General features: G+C 46.3%; 1 protein-coding gene across 5 annotated transcripts in view; it reads left to right on the top strand.

The window, feature by feature from the left end:
• LDLRAD4 (low density lipoprotein receptor class A domain containing 4) overlaps nucleotides 1–13,730 on the top strand; it is a 453,579-nt gene that overhangs the window by 415,293 nt on the left and 24,556 nt on the right. For all 5 annotated transcript variants that reach the window (XM_058556731.1, XM_058556729.1, XM_058556730.1 and 2 more), the window contains one exon: nucleotides 11,701–11,855. In XM_058556731.1, the coding sequence (XP_058412714.1) occupies nucleotides 11,701–11,855 (155 nt within the window). The remainder of the gene's footprint in view (nucleotides 1–11,700; nucleotides 11,856–13,730) is intronic.

The following is a 13,730-nucleotide window of genomic DNA, read 5'->3' as shown; positions in this document are numbered from 1 at the left end:
CTGTGGTTATGACTTTGCCAGTTGCCAGTACAGAGCTTAGCTGCAAGAGCCATGCGAGCTGCTCCCATCAGTTAGAGACTTTGGGGAGAGGAAGACCCAGAGGACAGCCCGCAGCCTGGCTCTCGGCATGAGGGACTCTGTGGGCACTCCAAGCCAGGATGTGCTCTTGAAGCTGGATCCACAGTGGAGAAGCACAAGTGGCTAAACGTCCCTGCCTGTTTGCGTGTGCTGCCTCGGTAAGCTCTCTCTCTCCATTTCTCCAACTCTGAAAGCTTCTAGCAGACATCAAGGGAAGAAATATTGTGTTGAGATTTACAGATTTCCCTCTTTCTGCCTTGTCTGGTTTGATACTTGCCTGTTAAAGAGATTATTGAATGTAATAGAACAAGATGATCTGTCTATCTGCATTCTGCTCGTCTGTGTGTGTAATGTGTCCCGTGTGAGGACAAACGTGAGAAATGCAGACTAATCATTGCTATATATTTCTGTATACAACACTGGGTGTTCAGGTGCGCTCAGGATTTGAGACTCTGGACTTGTTATCTTCTCTATGACACCACCAGCTTCCTGCCACAGAGCTCCTGATTTCTGTGGATGGCAGTTGATAATTGGTAGCCATAGTCTGCGGTCAGAGCCACAGCGTTTGAGTCTAGCACCTGGGCTGGGCCCCACTGATACAGTAGAGAGAGAGACAGACAGAAACACATACACACTCACACACACACACTCTCTCTCTCACACCCCACACTGGCTATAACTGCAGCTCTGAGCTGTCTGGAGAGGAGATCGTCTGAGGCAGAAGGGATGCTTTGAACTGGGGAGGGGGCTGTGTCACGGTTGGACTCCCCCTTACAGAGGACTCGATTATGTCCAGTGACCATCTGAACAACAGCACACTGAAGGAGGCCCCGTTTAAAGACCTGTTCTTGAAAAAAGGTACACTTCCAAAGGCCAGCTGTGGGTGCTGCCTGCTCTCTGGGGTCTGTTGTGGTTGTTCTTGGAGTTTGGTCTGAGGACAGAATTGAGAAGAGTAGAAACTTTCTCCAGAAGTTTGTGTCTACCTAGGAGGGATCTGTCAGCTCTGGGAATACTTCAGGGCTGGACTCTCTTTAGGAAGATATGTCTTAGGCTTTTTCATCTTCTTTCTCACCTGTGATCAGTTTGTTCTGTTGGAGATGTTATGCATAAATACACAGGTTTGTTGCTCTGGAGTTTTGTTTTTTCAGTGCTCTGTACATGAGGCTAAAACTTCCCCTGGAAATTCTGTTACTCACTGCTAGACTCATGGGTGCTTTTTTTTCCTACCCTGAGTCATTGAAAACAGTATTTTAAAGAAAAGATGTATTTCTCCAGATGTGGGTGGTTTATTGGGTAGTTTCTCAGGTCAGCAGTGCAGTAACAGTAGACGTTACGAAAGAGAACTGTGACTCTGAAAGGGAGACAGAGAGAGCCGAGGAAAGTGAGTGACAGACAGACAGACAGACTGCTAGCTAGGTAGCATTCATAAACCACTGCTTTTAACTGTGAATAAGATGGTTATTTGTGCAGCTGTATTTTTTCCTAATACTTTCCTAAATTAATAATGTGGGGGTGGGGGTGGGGGTGGATTTTAAATGAATCCTATAGAAGGAATTATGGTTTTATGTATGTATGATTTTCTATTTATAGCATGGGAGAAGGATAGACTTTAAAAGGTTTGTAGTTGCTCTTACTCCTTCTGCTGTGTTTTCAGAAAATCCTGTCGGTCATCTTTGGCTGGAATGTATTTAGCTAAATTTCTTTCTGAAGAGATCATGAAACTCTAGATTCTAAAATGCATAGTAAAAAGTTGTATTGGATGAATACTTGGACGTTAGTAAATTAAAAAGATGTTATTCTAGCTGGATGGAATCACAGTGTCTGCATTGTAGGATTCTGTAGTCAATCTAATTGTCACTGACTGCTGCCTGCCTGCCAATGCCATCGAAGGCACCTGTCCTTGAACTGGATTCAGACAGATGTGCCTGGGCCACATCTTGCCCTCAGAGGGCCCTGTGCCATTTAACTGCACCCTGCTAATTCTGGTCTTACAGATCGTAGATATCATCTCCCACTTTTGTCATGTAAAACATTTTATGTACTGTACCTACATGAATATAAATAGGATTCTGTAAACAGGTAACATAGCAACCATGAGGCTGCCTTTTCAGTGACGGTTTTCAATGCCTAAAGTAGTAATAGTGAATAATTGTTATAGAATATGAAAATCTGTAGCAAAACTTCAGCACCACTGAAGTTGTTAGTAAGTGTTTGGTGGAATATGGTTCTGTGCTAGACACTGTTCAAAGCAGATTAGGCAATTGGAGCCCCTTCCCCTTAAAGATTTCTTCATCAGTTTATCTATAATGAACACCAACTTTGTGCCAGGCACATGCTACCTGCTGAGGATGCTGCAGAAGAACAAGATATTCTCCCAGGGCTCACTCCCTGGAGGAAGAAGACCAGAAAATGGGCATTAACAAGACAGTGATAAGTGCTGTGACAGGGTTCAAATGCACACAAGGGAGCCCTCCAAGGGTAGTGAGCCCATCATCAAGGGGTTATGAAAGAGCTTCTAAAGGAAGATAAAGCTGGAAGGTGACACCAAATCTGGGTGTTTCTGTGGTGACTCTTTTCCCCTCTGTTGCTCTATTTCTTGTAGGATAGAATGGAGTAGCCAACCCACCTCAAAGAAAATTTAAAATATATCATCATTATGATGACAGCTCTTACTGTTTTGCCTTCTGAACTTCAAACTGTGAAGTTATTCTTGTAACACAGGCTGAATTTTCTTCCCTTGACCGTGGTGTTTAATGAGTGTGAATTCTCATTCAGCCATTAGAGTCTCCAAGAGTATTTTTATACTAACAGGTCACAAACTTGAGGCAATTATAGTCTATGTAGATTCCAGCTCCTGCCCCCACCCGTCTTCCTGCCCCCACCGCCAGGTCTCTGTAGGATTTGGGAAAGAATTTTCCAGGCTTTAGGAACATTCAGCACTTTAAAAGTGTCATGGAGCCATAAATAAGGAGTAAAACACCCCCAAGGCTGTCATCTTCTCATCACACCCATCTCTGCCCAGGATGACAGAGAGGAAGGAAATGCAGACACACCTTCCCTGTGCCTGAGCCGTGGTGGGGACCTAGGAGAGCTCACTGGGAGAGAGGAGCTGCCTGCAGGGCAAGCCTCTGTGGCGGCTAGCGTTGGTCTCAGTGTTCCCAGTAGATTCCAGCACTTGAGGGAGTGAGGTAGGTTCTGCCTTTGGTTAGGGTGGTGTGCAGGGATTTGTGGACAGCATTCAGCCCTTTCAGTGATGTCACAGTATTCTGCATGACAACTTTTCTGAATGCTGCCAAGGTGTTTACTTGGCCTGGTGAAAGGAGAGGGCTAATGAGGGGCCCAGACTTTGCCCCCTCCCCCACCCCATTACAGGGTCTGTAAGGGCATAAATTACACATCTGGAGCTTAAAGATAATTAAATGTTTAGAAAATAGGACTTATGTGAAGGATGATATATTAATGAAGGGAAGACCAAATGGAAGATGGTGTTAACCATCCCACAAATAGAAATGAGTGTTATATTAGGAACCTAAGGTGGTAGAACCACACTTCCCCAGAGTTCTTTAAAAATAGTACAGACGCTCATGCTTCTAGTATGAGGCACTTCAGCTCTTCATTGAACTGGGGAATAGACCAACAGACCTCACACAATTTCTTCTGTTCCTGTAATTCTCCACTGTGCAGCCTGGAATTTCTTGGAGATATTTCTATAAAAATAGATGCCATCATCACTATCATCTCTGTCACTGTTTTACAGTAATAAAGTAAGGTTCTGTGATGCCTTCCTATAAATTTTAGACTAGATTTATTATAAAATGTCTGGTGTTGGGATTGCCATGACTCATTGATTGTAACATCCTGAGCTACAGCCCCATGAAAGCAGGGAGAGTGTGAAAATTTGACTTTGGCCTAAAATTCTTTCCTTGTGGGGCCTGCTTTTTGGCATTCTTCTGTTGATGTCAATAGCTATTGGAATCAAGGAAAACTGACCAGTGGGCTGTGTTCAGAATCCATATTGGACACATGAAATTTTGGAAACCCTCAAGTATCCTATTATTTTCTTAGACCTTTACTATTCTTGTAGGATTTTTTTTTAAAAAAAAAAACCTTTCTGTTTTAATAGTTCTTACAGAATTCATTCTTTTCTTGGCCTCTCCTTCACACCCCATCCCCCCAAACCAAAACCACAAGAATTTTTCCTTTCTGTGTACCCCAAGTTTTATGCACCATTGCACGTTTCCTCTCCCCCACCACAGGAAAACAGACATCTTGTAGGGCCAGATGTGGGCAGACTAGGGGGAGAGAGAGGCAGCAAGGCCCCAGTGCAGTGCCAGGTCTCAGCTGCTGTATGCCTCACTTTTGTGCACAGGCTGCTGTTCCTGGGCACAGGGCTCGGTGCCACCTTGATTCTCAGGAAGCAGTAGCGTGCATGAGTCTGTCTGATGAATATGCCTCTTCAGGGCCTGTCAAAAGAGTTCCCTGTGGGGTGGGTAATAGGGCTCACTATACCTTCTGCTGCCCTGTGTACAACCCTCGCACCCTGGGCCTCCCACAGTTGGAGCACATGGAAGAGAAACGAACAAGGTGTAAGGTGGGAGGGTGTGTATGTGTGCGTGCCTGTGTGGGGAAGCGTGGTCAGGAACTTCTGCCTTGAAGGGATGGTGCTTTCAGCTGGACGTGGAGAGCACTCGGCCCACCTGAACCCTGACTGTGCAGTCCAGGGAGTTGTTGGGCAAGGTCCCCAGAAGCCCTGAAAACGTCTGTGGTTGAGATCAGGAGTGCAGAAATCTTGAAACTGGACAGGTGTGCTGAATCTTGTATGATGCTCACATTCAGAAGTGGGAATGCAAGGTTTTTTTGCCTTTTTTTTTTTTTTTTAATGTAAAGCTTCTTTTACTTGCCCTGTGAAAGTTATTTTCTTGAGAAGGTATAAAGTCAGGCCATTGGCCACAGAGCCACACTTGGAGGCTGGAAAACCACTTTGGGGGCCCTCACTGTCTCTGAGCAGTCTCCATGAAGGGATGGGGGGCTTTGGGGAGTGTTGAGGAAAGGTGAAGGAAGGGACAAGAATCACCTATCCCAGTTGTTACAAAATGTAGGGAGAGAGAGGAGGGGGAGGGTCAGGTGACTAGATTTGGGGGTCTACAACCCCTTTCCCACCTACCATCCAGGCTGCAGATATCCTACTGGTGGTACGATCTTTACTTAATTTGCCTTTTACAATGCCTTTTTTAGTAGAATTTTCCTGTTTAAAGTGAAAGACGGTGTGGGAGGACAGATATGGCAGGGGGAGGTCTTGGGGAGATGCTCAAATACTCCCTTGTGAGCTCGAAAGGGGGTCTTGAAGAGAGAGGTTATCAGTAGCGCAGGACTCTGATGTCTGGAAGTCATCATGCTTGTCCCCAAGAACTCTCTCTCTGTTTATTCCAATTTTCACTCTGAGAATCCTTTGGACCCCTCTTGGGGAAGTATTGGTAGCCCCAAAGAAAGTAAAACCGTTTTGTTTTCAAGTTGTTAGTGTTCAAGAAAGCAGTCTGTTTTCATTGACTGGTTTTGCCCAGAGTTCAAAGTGAAGGTCTGCTGCACATTTTACTGGGATTTGCATGGCTCTGCAGGCCCCACACCCAGAGGCCCCACAGCATCTCATGAGGCCCTGATGTCAGAGCTTCAAGGAGCGTCACAGGCGACCCTGATGTGCAGCCACGGGCCGAATCACTGTTGTCGCGCTGGCTCTTGCTCCTGTGTCTGATTAGGACTTGGTTGTTAGGACAGTAGCCTTTGGGACATGGGCTAGTCCCTGTAGGAAGAGCTGCCTCTCATGCTGGCCCAAGGGATGTAGTAGCTCAGCCTCTGATTGGGCTTCTGTCATCCAGTGTAGCCAGCTGGGCTTCACCACTGGGCTGCTTGCCTCAGTGAGTGGTACCCTGGGGACTTGGTTCCTGCCAGCCAGTGCCCTGGCCCTTCCCCTCACAAGTTCCACGCTATTCAAATGCCCGTGAGCCCCTCAGTGTCGCTGTATGTCCTGTGTGCCATAGATGCACCTGCTGTGACCGTACTCATGCATGAAAACTCAGGACAATGGCCCTGACTACTTCTCATTTCCTGGCATCAGTAGTGTCCCCAAGAAGTCCAGGCTGTTAGTGTTTGTACTAGAGTGTCTGCTGTCGGTAAGTCTAGACCACCAGTTCTTCAAGTGTGGCCCTAGGATCTTTGGGGGTCCCTGAGACCCTCCCAGGTGGTCAATGAGGCCAGATCTCCTTCATATACTTCAGCCAAAGCAACGTGTCACAACAGATTGAAGGTGAAGCAGAGAGGAGAATCCAGCTGTCTTCTATTAAGGCAGACATTAAAGAGATATGCCAAAGCGTAAAGCAGTGCCACTCTTATCAGAGTTTTTTTATTTTTAAAAATATAATTATTTTTATTGTGTTATATATGTAAACATGTAATGAGTTTATTTTTTAATGAATAAATATTTAAAATTTTCAGTTTTAATTTCAAATGTGGTAAATATTGATAGATGTCATCCACACAAAGCTTTTTAATAGTATAGAGGGGTCCTGAGACCAAAGTACTTGAGAGCTGCTAGTCTAAACAGACCAGGAGGTTGGAGCCAAGGGAGGAAGTACAGCAAGTTTGGACACATGAGGGGTGAGGTGGGCCTTCCAGGTGCACAGGGGTATGGCAGGGCCCAGTACGCATGGCATGTTGGCAAGAAAGCTGGGGAAGCACAGCCTCAGAGCAAGTAGTCCCCTTTAAAACAAAGATGGTGGGGACTCTATACACTGTTTCCCACAACCGAGATCTTTCTTACTCTTGCTTGTGATGAACTTTTTAATATGATATTAGAGCAGAAGATTCATGCCTTTCAGACAGTACAAAATGTTTTATGTGCTATCTCAGACCAAAAGAAATAGAAATCTAGAGCAAATAAAGATCTAAACATAAAAATACAAACTATAAAAATCTTAGAAGAAAAAAATCTTAGAAGAAAAAATATTTTTAGAATATTGGAGAACACCTTCCTAATCAAACAGGAAGCTTAGAAGCCATAAAGGAAAAAGATAGACAGTATTTGATGACACAAAAATTTATATCTTCTATAGAGAAACTCACAGCAAAGTTTAAAGAAGTGACAGACTAGGAGAAAATATTTGCAGCACATGTAAGAGACAAAGATTTGTAGCCATAATATGTAAAGACTACTTACAAATAAATAAGAAATGAGGAAACTACAAATAAACTAAAATGAACTAATATGGTTATGAAAATTACCAATTACCAATAACCATAGGAAAGATCTAAAATTACTAGTAATTGGAGAGATACAAATTAAAACAAGATACATATTTTCGCTCATCAGATTAGTATGAATGAAAAGGGTGAGTGTCCAGTGTTAATGAGAGTGTAGGGGAGCATGCCCTCTCCTTGGCAAGACTCTTTTCAGAAGGCAGACTCTCAGTAGCCATCAGAATTTAAAAGGGTATATGCTTGCCCAGAAATTTCAATTTTAGGAATCTTTCCTATAGAGATACTTACAAATGTGAGCCAGCACACACACTCACACTTGCATACACACACACACACACAATCTTTTGGTTTTGTTTTTTGTTGTTTTTTTTTTGTGTGAGGAAAATCAGCCCTGAGCTAACATACATGCTGAATCCTCCTCTTTTTTGCTGAGGAAGGCCGGCTCTGAGCTAACATCTATTGCCAATCCTCCTCCTTTTTTTTTTCCCCCAAAGCCCCAGTAGATAGTTGTATGTCATAGTTGCACATCCTTCTCGTTGCTGTATGTGGAACGCGGCCTCAGCATGGCCGGAGAAGCAGTGCGTCGGTGCACGCCTGGGATCCGAACCTGGGCCACCAGTAGCGGAGTGTGCGCACTTAACCGCTAAGCCACGGGGCCGGCCCTCACAATCTTTTGGTCTTAATAGAAAAAAGAAAAAAAAAAAAACACCCTAAATATCCATCACTTGGAGATTGTAAGTTCCAGTATATCCGTATTCTGGAATAGATAGCCACTATAAAGAATGAGTTCAGTTTATGTATATTCTTGTTTAAAGATGTCTCTGATGTATTAAGTGAAAAAAAGCAGAATAATATATTTGTACAATGATTCCATTCATTAAAAAGAAGAAAGCCCTTATTCAAATGCACAGATCCACACAATGGGTGAACTGTGCTCCCCACCAGGACAGCGTGGGTTGAGTGGGGGGTTGGAGAGTGCTGCAGGCCTCTAAAGGGAAACTTTTAAATTGTACCATTTCCTTCTATATTGTTTGAAGAAGTCTTCATTATTTTTATAATAAAAATTCTTTTCAAATGAAACACAAATATACCCAAGAATGTCCATAGAATTATGAAAATGTAATTTGATTGCTTTGCTACAAATGTTTATCTGCATAGTTTTCCATATTCAAGAAAAGATGACCTAGAAAGACATCCTGCAAGTAAAGAAGATTAACCCACGAAGACTGTGCAGAACTCCTCACTGTAATCATCACTTTCCTCTAGTTCCATGTCCATAAATCAATTAAGTTTTCTTGAGAAAAAAAAACATTTGTCAGTTCCAGGGCATGATTTAACCCGAAAGGCAATTTATGAGCACTCTGCTATTCATCCACAAAATCAAAATAAGAGTTGGTAAAACAAGGCATTATTTTGGATTCAGTCTTCATGCTACATTGGCCACCTTTGACCTAAGCAGAATTAAGTCCCTGCCTCCTTGTCTGCTCGTCACTGGGGTGATGGTCCTTGGGTTGGTGGCTCGCCCCTCTGCACATTCTCCCAGTTCCTCTGAGATGCACTCCTTGTGCTTTGCAGCCAGTGTAGGCCTCAGTGCTGTCAGCAGTAGCTGTCCTCGCAGGGAGCACACCTGTGCAGGTCGGGAGAGTGCACCTGGAGCCATGCATCCCCGAACCCTCTCTTGGCTGTGGTGTGTGCGCTCCAGTGTCATTCATTGATTCACCTCTTACTGATGAATCCACTTAACTACATACCAGGCACCACCCCATGCCTGACACCAAGAATACAAAATAAGTAAAAGTAAGTTCCTGATCATAGTTTCCTGTGAGAGACAGACTGAAAAAACACAGTCACATCTCATGTCATAAATGATGAAACAAGGGATCCAGCCCCATGGCCAGGGAGGCTTCACATGGGTGCTTTGTTACATGGGCACCAAAAGACACAGTGTCTTCTGGACATGAGAAGGTTACGTGCCAAGGCAAAGAGTCATGAAGATAGTTTTTCTGGGTTAACATGTCACATATTCCACCACTTGTGAGGATAGAGATCACATTTATATCTGTACTCCAGTTGCAAATGTCCCAGCCTATGCCCTCTCTGACTGGGAGCAATTTCAGTCTTTTCCAGGAGATTCTCACCATGAAGATTTCTGATAGTCCCTGGGAGGACTTTGAGTGTACATAAATTTGGTGGCTTCCTTCCCACAGGAAGTAGATGCTCAGACAAGCTCCTGGGGCTGACCTGGGCACCCAGGCCCCCTGGAGGCCCTGCTGATCAGCCATTAGGTATCAGGGGGGGTATTCAGCACAGTGACAGCTGTGCAGAGTGTGGTGGGGTGGGGAGCCCAGCACCTGGGCCTTGCTGACCACCAGCCTCTTGAGCTGCTTGGGGGCATTGTCTCCTAAGCCTCCTCAGTCAGCCATGCCCTGGCGAGGGATGCGAGGGATGCGCCTGGCAAACCTGCCTGGCCCCAACCACTCACCATGTGGGGCTCAGCAGTTCAGTTCCCTCACACCAACCTCCATTCTCCAAGGCACACCTCTGGGCCAGTCCGCCTACAGGCCCAGTGCCAAGCACAGTCCAGCCCAGTCCAACAGGCACATTTGTAAATCTTTGTCCCTCAGGTGTTGGGGGGCAGAGGGCAAGAGTGGAGAGCAGTGCCACAGGACAGGACATGATGGGATCCAGGAAGACCCTCCACTTATCCCCGTCCCAGCCACTGCTCCTCTGTTCCCAAGGTGTAGATGGCAGGGGCGCTCAACTGCCCTTGGGGGAAGGATGCTACCCAGTCTCTTCCTGCATCATCCTGAGTATGAGCCCATACACTTGAGAGTGTGCATGTATGTATGTGTTCTGTGTGTGTATGCATGTGCATGCATGTGTGCACGTGTGTGAATGCCTATGTGTGTGTGTGTGCCTTGTGTGTATGTGTATCCATGCGTGTGTGTATTTCTCTGCATGTGCGCGTGAGTGTGTGTATATATGTGCACGAATCTAGCATGCCCGTATGTGTCCATGCACGTGTGTTTGTATGCACGTGTGTCCATGTGTGTCTCTGTGTGCACATGTGTGTGTGTTGCAAGTTCGAGGCAGTACCGCAATTGATACAACTCTTTCCTCTTTCTCTTGCCCTTCATTATACCCCACACCTCCCCGCCTCACAACAAAGTTGTGCACTGTCTTCCTCCCCTTCTCCCAGATTCTCTTGCTCTTTAAATTGACGCCCCTGCACAATCACTTCTTTTCAGTGTGTGGTGAGACTCAGAGGAAAACAGGTGAGCAACACTCAGCAGAGCCTTGAGCTGGAAGCCAGAAAGCAGAAGGTCTGGGTTCTAGGGCTGACCTTGAGCCTTGAGCCTCAGTTTCGTCCCTGCAAAACTGGAGGGCTTGAATCACCTACCTCTAATTGCTAACTCAACGTGCTGTTATTCTAGAAGTTGCTCCATGGTACCGTACTCGTGTGTGAAGTGTGTGTTAATGGCACTTAGAAAATCTTTTGTAATGGCAGTGTTGGGAAACTCAGTGGTGACCTGACTATTCATAAAATATGGTTTTATGGGTCTCCAGCCCTCAGGGTTGGAGACAGTGGAGATGAGTTTTCTAAATTACTTGCAAAGGCAAAGCCTTTGAGGAAGGGAGGTTAGAGCTTTTTATCAGCATGCATATTTTCCCTTCAGTGTGTTATGTGGATCCCATGCGGATGTGCTTTGAGAAACTTGACTCAACCATAAAGATGGCTTTAACTTTCCTAGAGAGATTACACTAGGAGAAACAACGTCAGCTTTGGGAGACTTTCTTAACTCCTCTGGAGGTGGGGGTTATGGAGGATGTTATCTGGTGGGAACAGAGTTCAGGGGATGGAGAGCACTGAGCTTTTCATATTCCAAGAGGTAGCACTCAAGGGCCTGCCTGCCCAGTAGGAAGGGGTAGCCCGTGAGGTGGCCAGTTTGTGGCGTGCACACTGGGCTGGACTTTGAGTTCTGTGTGTGAAATGGGGTCAGTTACGGAAGAGTACCTCTAGAGGTCGTGTAGAGCCCACGGAGTACATTTTCCTATAAAATTGCCAAGGCAAGGTTTGTCTGAGCACCAAGGTTAGGCTGAACACCAGAGGTCTGTGGGAAAGAGCCCCATGCCTGGCTCTCCTTTTCTTGGATGTTATTAGAATGTCAAAGTCTGGCAGTGGCCTTGGGCAGCAGGCCTGAGGAAAAATAGTTTCTCTCATGAGGTCCTTGTGAGGACCAGATTCATGCAAGAGGCCTTCAGTGACTTACAGTTGTAATGATCGGAGTGCCTCAAGAAGACGGGTGTCTGGAGAACTGGGTCGTGGCACAAGGGGACCTGTGGCTAATATGCTTTCCTCTTCCATCACAGCGGAGCTGGAGTTTGCCCAAATCATCATCATCATCGTGGTGGTTACAGTGATGGTCGTGGTCATCGTCTGCCTGCTGAATCACTACAAAGTCTCCACACGGTCCTTCATCAACCGCCCGAGTCAGAGCAGGAGGCAGGAGGACGGGCTGCAGCCGGTAAGTGTGGGCCTGGGCCCCTTGGGTGCTGCCCGGGCCTCTGTCTTGGGCTCCAAAAGTGAGGCTGGGTGCTGGCAAGGGCCACAAAGCAGAACAGCCTCTCATGTCAGCCCACTGTGGTTCAGAGGTATTGAAAACTCTCTATTGAAGGTTAATATACTTAGGGAAAAGTACACGCATCTTGAGTGTTCAGCTGTGAATTCTCACAAACTGAACACACCTGTGTATCCAGTACCCAGTCAGGAAAGAGACATGACCAGCCCCTGTCTAGATGGCTGTCAGCGCAGATTAGTTTCAACTGCTTTTGAACTTTATAACAATAGAATCACACAGTAGGTGCTATTTCGTGTCTGGCTTCTTTCAGTCAACATTGTGCTTGTGAAATCCATCCATGCTGTTATGTAGAGACCTGTTGTTAAATATGGTCTAGGAGATGTTCCAGTGATCAATAACATGCTCGTGCATTACTACCTGCATCCATAAGTCGCTGAGGTGGTTCAGCAGTGCCGTGGATGTGGGCAAGCTAGAAGGGCAGCAGTGGGACAGCAGAGGCTTGGGGTCTCCTCAGGTGGATCAGAGGGGGTTGGGTTGTGTAGGGGGCTCACAGAACAGCAGAACAGAAGAGTAGGGCTCTTCAGGTTGGTCGTTTAAGGTTTCTAGCTACTTTTTGCCCCAAATCATCCTCCTTTTCTAGAAAATAAAACTCTAATATTCAGCTGAACTGCTCTGTGATCTTTACCTGGGAGACCAAGGGCCATTGGAACTTTCTGTTGTGAGCTGGTTTTATAATCTGTGGTTCTAGTCGCTTTCAGTGAAAGGCTTGGGAATGGTGAGTTTAGGCAATTATAAATTCTTGGCTTTGGTGGTGGGCAAAGGAGGCAGAATCCCCTCATGATACTCAGCCCCTCAGAGTGTGTGTGTCAGGACCAGGGCTGTCTGGTAACCGGCTTAGGGAGGCCATCGTGAGTGTAGGGGTGCAGCCATCCTGGCGGGCATGGTGGAGTGACAGCTGGACCCAGGGCCCCTGGGACCCCTCAGGAGGGCAGGGTCATGCTTCATTGGGGCTGCAGAGTTGCTCAGTGAGCCATCAGTTCTGCTGTCCCCGTGGACATGGAGGAAACTGAGGTTTGCTGAGTATTCTGTGTCCACAACAGGCAGAGGGAGAGGGAAGAGATAGGGCGGCTGTGTGCCACCTCTCAGAACCAGAGATGAGACAGGATGCCAGAGGGGCTGCCAGGATCAGTCCTGAGAAAGAACCCTTTTCTCCCTCTTGCTTTCCCTCGTCCTCTGCTGTCTCCTTCCTTCATCTCCCCAGGTCCCCATTAGGGTCCATGAGCCGCCCCGCTACCCCAGACTAGGAGCTCCCCTGCCAGTCGAGTGATGGGACGGGCACACACATGCTCTTATACTAGCAAAGAGGCATGGCAGGAAGACAGTTTTACAAAGGCAGAAAAGCAAAATCCAGATGTGTTTTTACTTGGAATGTGTCTTCTCTTTCATTGGGAAGTGGGTTCTTGTGGATCCCCTCTCCCGGGGAAGCAGTTTGCCTGTGTCCACCCTGCTCCAGGGGCTGCTGGGCAGCAAGGCCTCCCTTTCTTGAAATTGAGAAGGTAATTAAGTGACTTTCAGAAGTTCCTTCAGGGCTCCACACTGCATAGTGAGTGAAGACAATCAATAGCAGTGATTGTGTCCGCAGAGATCTTGACCACTGTCTGTGCCTGATTTTGTTAATCAGCACTTAAAAGTTTTGCCCCTGAGAGCTTGATCCTCGTTCTGAGCTCTGGTTGTAGAGCTGCAGGCTGCACACAGCATAGGGTTGAGTTCCTTTGCTACTACTAAGCTATTTTTCCTTTTCTTTGAGTGACCTAGTACGGG

The sequence above is a fragment of the Diceros bicornis genome, chromosome 16 (assembly GCF_020826845.1).
Source record: "Diceros bicornis minor isolate mBicDic1 chromosome 16, mDicBic1.mat.cur, whole genome shotgun sequence".
Taxonomy (NCBI): domain Eukaryota; kingdom Metazoa; phylum Chordata; class Mammalia; order Perissodactyla; family Rhinocerotidae; genus Diceros; species Diceros bicornis.
Note: the sequence above shows the minus strand (reverse complement) of the source record. Positions and strands in the feature narration are given on the sequence as shown.